Source organism: Chaetura pelagica, unplaced genomic scaffold, assembly GCF_000747805.2.
Source record: "Chaetura pelagica isolate M959 unplaced genomic scaffold, ChaPel_1.0 scaffold219, whole genome shotgun sequence".
Lineage (NCBI taxonomy): Eukaryota > Metazoa > Chordata > Aves > Apodiformes > Apodidae > Chaetura > Chaetura pelagica.
In genome coordinates, this window is record NW_009954552.1 from 3,235,341 (window position 1) to 3,242,134 (window position 6,794).

Sequence of the window (6,794 nt, forward strand, 5' to 3'; positions counted from 1 at the left end):
TTCCTTCGTGATTCATCCTCCCTAGCTAGAGACAGAGCACAAAGAGGCAGTAATTGCTCCAGGAACTTAAGTTTAACCCATCCAGAGATGTCGGAGCAAAACCTCAGGCTAGCAATGGAAAAAACAATTACCTTGGCCTTCTTTGTTATGCAGTCCAATCTTTTTTGTCTGACAACCCTCAAATACGAATTTTTTTTCCCAGACAGCATAAGAAAACATTTTATGGTTTTTTACGGCTGGCTGGTGGTGAATTGAGCTGTAATGGGAAAGCAAAACATTTATACAATAAATCCATAAATCATTTTGTAATCATTAACAAGCATTCTCAAAATCTTACTGCTGTCAATTAGAAACCTAATTCACCGGAACTGGTCACTCACTGTATTTTACAAAAGAAACAAAAGTCATTGGTCCTTCACGTTCTGAAAATGGGGATGTGATAGTAGCGGTCGTCCTCGGTCAGGAGAGAAATCTCATTCCATTCCCTTCGGTATTCATCTGGATAGTTTACTTTAAATTCCTCAGTATTAAACCTATGCAGTCTGTAAACTTTGATCTTTACTTCAAGTACATATCCAAGAAGAAACAGTTCAACCTAGAGATGAAAGAAGTAAGATGTATTTCTAGACTTTGAAAACTAAACTGAAGATAATCCAAGTCAAGTCTTCAAAACAGTAGACAAGGCATAAAAGGAGCCCCTCCTTTGTAACTAAAGTAAGAAAACTAAATGTTTGAGGGTATTCTCAATGTTCCAATAGTCATTCTGCTGCTTTTTTGCACGTAGAGGATATTCTGGTTAACACCTGACACTTCGGAAACATCCCACCCCCACCTGACACGATGTATAATCTGCTCCCAAAGCCTGCTCACACAGCTCAGTGGGGAGCACCAAGGGACTAGCTATCATTAAGAGACTGATAAATCTCGAAAAATGGGAAGCCTGCCACCTTGTGATCACTTGGTGCATGAGAAAAATACAATTGTAAAAGGAAAAAAATTCCTTGTACTTCATTTTTCTGGAAAAATGCTTTGGAAAAAGCTCATATCCTTGGGCACAGACAAAGCAGAACATGTCCAGTTAAAATCAACATTATCCTGAAGGTGACTGCAACATCAGTTGACTTGAAAACTGAAACTGATTATATAAAAAAATTCACCCATTGGAAAGTGAAAATGTTTGCAGAGTGGCAGTTGGAGCTTAGATGTCAAAAAAAATATCTTAACATATAGACGGGAACAATTCATGGAGTTCTCATCACCTACTCTTGGCAGGCACATCTAATAGGAACCAAAGAGAGGGGAAACAAAATAGCAATGATAGAGGCTTTGGCATGGTGGAAGAGATAGGAAAAGCAAACCAGCAGGTCAAATCTGCATAATCTAAGATTATTTTACATATCAAAGGTATCATTGCTCTAAACTATGTCTCACTGATAACTTGCAGCATCTATTTCTGGCTCAGCAAGAAGAATGTCCACTCCATTTTACTCTACATTTTTTTTTTGCTGTATGTTAAATGCCTGTCCTTGATCCACCTCCCCATGTGCCAAAGTAAAATCAACAGACCAGCTATCTCAGGTGACATGTTATATATTCACTTAGTAATGTTGGAATAACTTTTGTGATTTACTTTTCATTTATGTTATTACCTGATCTAGGCAAACAGAGTCACCTATCAAGTTCAGATGATTCATCATGAAACTCAAGGGGTCAGACGAAGAATCACGAGCAAGGAGAAGGCTAAAAAGGTTGTGTACAGGTTCTTCCCTGTTCTTTATTTGCTCATAGGCTTCAACAACTTCGTGGAGCATGATGAATTTTATGGCCTCATACAGTTTGTACTCCTTGCTCTCATCAGAAAAGAGTGTATTACACATGTTTCCTCTTTCTTCGTGATCTTTAGTAGCACTTATTTCAGTCCACTAGAAAGCACACAGAAGAATATTAATCAAATCATTAGGACTTCTATTTAATGTAAAGGATTCCAATACAGGAACAACTGATAGTCTGTTTAATGATACTCAATGACTGGGATTCAAATTAATTTCAGTTAATTCTGTGCTTTTATCACTTGTATGCTGAAGTGGCCACCAACTATGAAGTGCAATCAAAACAATCTAACTTAGCCATGAATACTAAATCAAGACACAGATCCCCCATCACCTCATGCATTCCTGAAGACTTCCCTTGCACATTAAAAATGAGACCAAGTGGATGAACCACTATGTCCCTTTGCTAGGAGACCTCTGCTACCTAAGTGATAAGCCTGTCCTAAGTGTAAAGCACCTATTCCCAGACAGCCCAAGCACAACAGCATCTGAGAGCAGCAGCCCACAAGATGATGATGGAGCTGGGAAAGGCAGCAGAGAAACCTGTTCATGAAAACAGGCAAAAATCCATCTCTCTGGTCAAGCAGCATCTTTATAAAAATAAAATTAAGCTGGGAGCTAGACCTCATACCCAATAACAGCATAATACAGCTGTTCTGCAACAACCTGTTAATTGTATAGATCTGTTCACCATGCTGACTTGAAACTTTTTTCTGCACAAACATACTGTTTGTTTTGTTCTAAGGGACTAACAACAACTTATAAAGAACTACAAGAAGAACAAAAAAACCAACAAAACCTAACAACCCAACACTGGCAAATGCAAAGAGCGACCAGAACAAAATGATAACTGCAGGCAAAAACCACCAGGCACATCTCTAGAGGATGCGCAGTTCTCACTGTGGCACAGCAAGGTTGCAGTCAAGGCACAAGGACCAAATCTTTATTTTCATGCCCTCTTTTTATTACTAATGCTTTGTTTCTAAAGCTAAATAAGTCTATTTGTGGTTTCTTGTTTTTCTTTAAGTAACAATTACTATCACTAATAATAGGGTTTAAAACTACAGAGCTGTGACTTGCATACACAGCACCACAGAAAAGGAAGTAGCTTAAACGTTTACCAGGACAATCAACTGTTGTGGCTGTGGTTACACATCGAACACTGTAAGATGTACTGCAGAATAAAAAATAACAGTTTAAGATCTGATACACCAGATAATGGATGCCTTCAGAGAAAGACTGCAACCTAATTTTGACGAAAACCCTGTAGTCCAGCAAATGCCAGTATCCACTTGATGACTGTGACCCAGGAGAGCATAAAAAGCAAATGCCCAGCCAAAGGAAGATGGGGAGAACAGGGTGGTGGTGTGCTGGGGACATCTTCTGGCAAAGCAAGTAGGAACAGTCCAGAGCTCACACTACTTCAGACATGCAGAAACCCCAGAGGAGCTCAAGGTAGGTGCAAGGTCTTGTCAGGCCAATTTTTCATCTTGGTTTCAGAAGGTTCTGGGGCTATGAGATCTCCTGAAGCTTTAAAATGTAAATAAGAGATATTCTCTTATATATTCTCTGGTTGGGAATGTAGGCGATCTGGATATGCTGAGCAGAGGGGGCAGTGATGCTGACAGTTCTTTGTAACCATGTGCTTCAGGTTACAGAGAGAAATCACAGTAAAGCTGGATAAGTACATTTCATGGAGAGAGGAGCAAAGGAAAGACAAACATTTGATTAGGAAATGCACTGCTTGTTTTTCCCCTCCCATTTTGGGAGGGAATCCAGGAGGATCCTACACAGTATGTTGTTGTTTTTAATCACAATTACGAGGTGTTACAGAAGCCACTTGACAGCAAGGGCAACAGCTGTGGGGAGGATGGTCTCCCCAGCTTGCAGGGGGACCCCAAAATGGGATTCCCCTGCAGGAAAGGCCTGACCAGCAGCTCAGGTCCCTAAACCCAGGAGGAAGATTGACACAGAAATACATAATCAGAAGCAGTTCCCTAACTCAGTCTCAACCCACTTCTCTTCTTGGTGCTTTTATTCCTCCCAACCATCTCCCAAATACTCACATTGGTCTTTAATGCCTCCATACATTTGCGCAATTTCCCAAAGACATTGGGACCTGTGTATCTTTCTGGCCCAAAACTGTATTGCTGAATCCAGTTGCAACCTTGAGAATACAAAAGCTTTTCAGGGAACTGGGGGGAAAAAAAGCCAAAACCAAAAGCTAATTGAGTAGAGATCTTAACCATAACAAGAAGTAGCATATAAAGTTATATAAACTTGTCTACAGACATTTTAATTTATGATGTGGTTCCATCATCTATCAGTTCAAACAAAAAATAAAAACAGGCTTCAGAACAACTCAGATATTAAGAAGGAAGCTCCATTTGATTGCCAAATGCTTAAGAAACTTTCAAAACAGCCAAAAAAAGAAGAAAATATTATTTCAGCAAAGTATATAAACCCACAGTCTGGAAAAGCTGGATACATCCAAACACAGCTTTTAGGACTACAGACAACATACATGAGTGTGTGCAGGCAGCAGCTATAGCTCCCCACCTCCTCACTGCTGCCTCCAGCTGCAGTTCCTGAAGCCCAAGGCAGGATCCCTGCTGCTCCAGTAACATGCTTAGTAGCTCCCAAGCAAGCCACTAGACTGCACGGATGTGGATGAGGAGGATTCAACTATCAAGGGAATGACATCTAGCTGGGTAGCAGTAACATTTATCCATTCATTTTTTTTGTTGTTTTACCATTTAGAATAAAGTTAATTTCAGTATGTTTAGTTCAGGGACACTTTGTTGATTAAGTGTAGTTCAAAGAGTTTGAAAAACTTCTTTTTAAATTCTGATAATGATTCTCCTCTACCTCCACAGCAGAAGCTTCCACTTTCATAGTAAGAAATTCTTCTTTCTGCAGTGCAAAGTCGCCTGAATCATGTTTATTTAAGAAATTAATTTTACCTTTAATATATCTCTCTCTTTCATCCGTGATGGAAAAGGAATGCCTTGGCTGAATATCTGAAAAAGCACTGCTCTTATTACACAATAGTGGTCCCTCCTGACTTGTCGCAGATATTTGACATGAAAGCTCCAAAACAATTCTTCATATGCCTAGAAAAGGACAAAAAAAAATTACCAAAGCATGTTTTAAGTCTCAGATCATGTTGGGAGTCCAATTCAAAACCACTCATAAGAGGTGGCTACGAGAAAGAGTGAGTAATTTATGTTTTATATACACAATTTTTTTCTAACACCATGGTTTTTGTAAACACCTTAAAATGGCACTGCCTCTTAAAAGTGATTCTATGGTCTCTCCAAACCCAGTGACTTGCTCCAGTTTCTGCACTGCTGCTGTGGTAAACACGGTCAACCATAGCAGAAGAGGTCAGCAAAGACTTCTTCGCAGTAACAGCTTTAACCCTGACCACTTCACAACTTGTGCTCACACATGGGATGGAGCAGCAAAGGGACAGAAACAGACAACCAGAGGAAACTCCTTTTGGCAGAAAAAGCTCCTAACATGGGACTGGAACCATACTGCAATGGCATCCTGAGGCTGCCCAAATCTGGTAGCTCTGTGCTGAAGAGGATGTCCTTTCTTCCAGCTACACACTCCTGGTATTTCATCTGCATTACCTCCAGCTCTCATCCAAGCCCTTGGTGAGACAATTCAGATTGATAAACTGGCAGAAAATTAACTTAGAAAGAGAACTCTACAGTTACACAGGCTGCTGCATCACTCTCACAGTTTGCTTCCTAAAGGGGGCAGGAAGATGGTCTCAGTTCCTGGTCCTCTTTCACCTCAGCCATTTCCTCACCCTATCCCAACACCACTTGGCTGCAGAGTCTCCCCTACTCTTCCTCTGCATAAGCTGTGATAATCATAAGCCTGCTGAATCCTTCCTGCTGCTTCTGCAAACTCAGGTGTCTTTATCAGCTCGCCACCTTGGTGAACCATATCGAACAGAAGATGAAAGAGCCACTATAAAAAAGGGACTGCTTAGCTAGAATAAAGCAAGCAAAAGGGAGAGACAAGGCAAGCAAGGGACTGCCCCTTTTGGGGACAGCAAGCATGTTAGACTGGTTCAGGATTTCAGGAGACTTCATTCTAATACGTGCTCTTTGCTGTGATAACCTCTACCTGATAGAACCAGCCATCCACTAGACTGTCCTGTCTCCTTTCAGATCTGATAACCTAGCAGGCTCATGGATTTTCTGAAACGCTTGTTGCCCAGTATGTGTCTGCAAATCTATCAAAAGTTTTGCTGTCTTTTGCTACTCATTCCTCCAAACAACTTTTGGCCTTGCTGTATGGTGTTCTGGGCACTTCTGGCATTGGTGTGTTACCTCATTTAATCTGGCAAAGCTGAATACTGTCTCTGTTCATCACTTGGACATGACTCCAGCTTTCTGAAGAGTTTCTTCTTTTTTCTCTTAACTTCCTGTGCTGGTTTGGGCTGGGACAGAGTTAATTTTCTTCATATTAGCTAGTATGGAGCTGTGTTTCGGATTTGTGAAGGAAACAGTGTTGATAATACAGGGATGGATATTTTAGTTACTGCTTAGCAGTACTGACACTGTCAAGGCCTTTTCTGCTTCTCAGCCCACCCCACCAGGAAGCAGGCTGGGGGTGCACAGGAAGCTGGGAGGGGAGACGGCCAGGACAGCTGACCCAAAAAGACCAAAGGGAAGTTCCATACTCTGTGGCATCATTCTCAGTGTATAAATCTGAGGGAAGAAGGAAGGGGGGGATTTGGAGTGACAGCGTTTGTCTTCCCAAATAACTGCTATGCATGATGGAGCCTGGCTATCCTGGAGATGGATGAAAACCTGCTTGGCAGCGGGAAGGAGTCAATGGTTTACTCTGTTTGCAAGCATGGCTTTTGCTTTACCTATTAAACTGTCTTTATCCTAACCCATGACTTTTCTCACTTACACTCCTCCGATTCTCTCTCCCATCCCG

The 6,794-nt window shown here is 41.2% G+C and overlaps 1 protein-coding gene across 1 annotated transcript in view; it reads right to left on the bottom strand.

The window, feature by feature from the left end:
- Positions 1 to 254: 254 nt before the first annotated feature.
- Positions 255 to 6,794, bottom strand: part of FAM105A (family with sequence similarity 105, member A) — an 8,679-nt gene continuing 2,139 nt past the window's right edge. Inside the window, exons 4-7 of the mRNA XM_010005089.1 lie at positions 4,793 to 4,942; positions 3,896 to 4,024; positions 1,650 to 1,922; positions 255 to 595 (exon numbers count right to left, since the gene is read on the bottom strand). Coding sequence (XP_010003391.1) covers positions 416 to 595; positions 1,650 to 1,922; positions 3,896 to 4,024; positions 4,793 to 4,942 — 732 coding nt within the window. The 3' untranslated portion in view covers positions 255 to 415. The remainder of the gene's footprint in view (positions 596 to 1,649; positions 1,923 to 3,895; positions 4,025 to 4,792; positions 4,943 to 6,794) is intronic.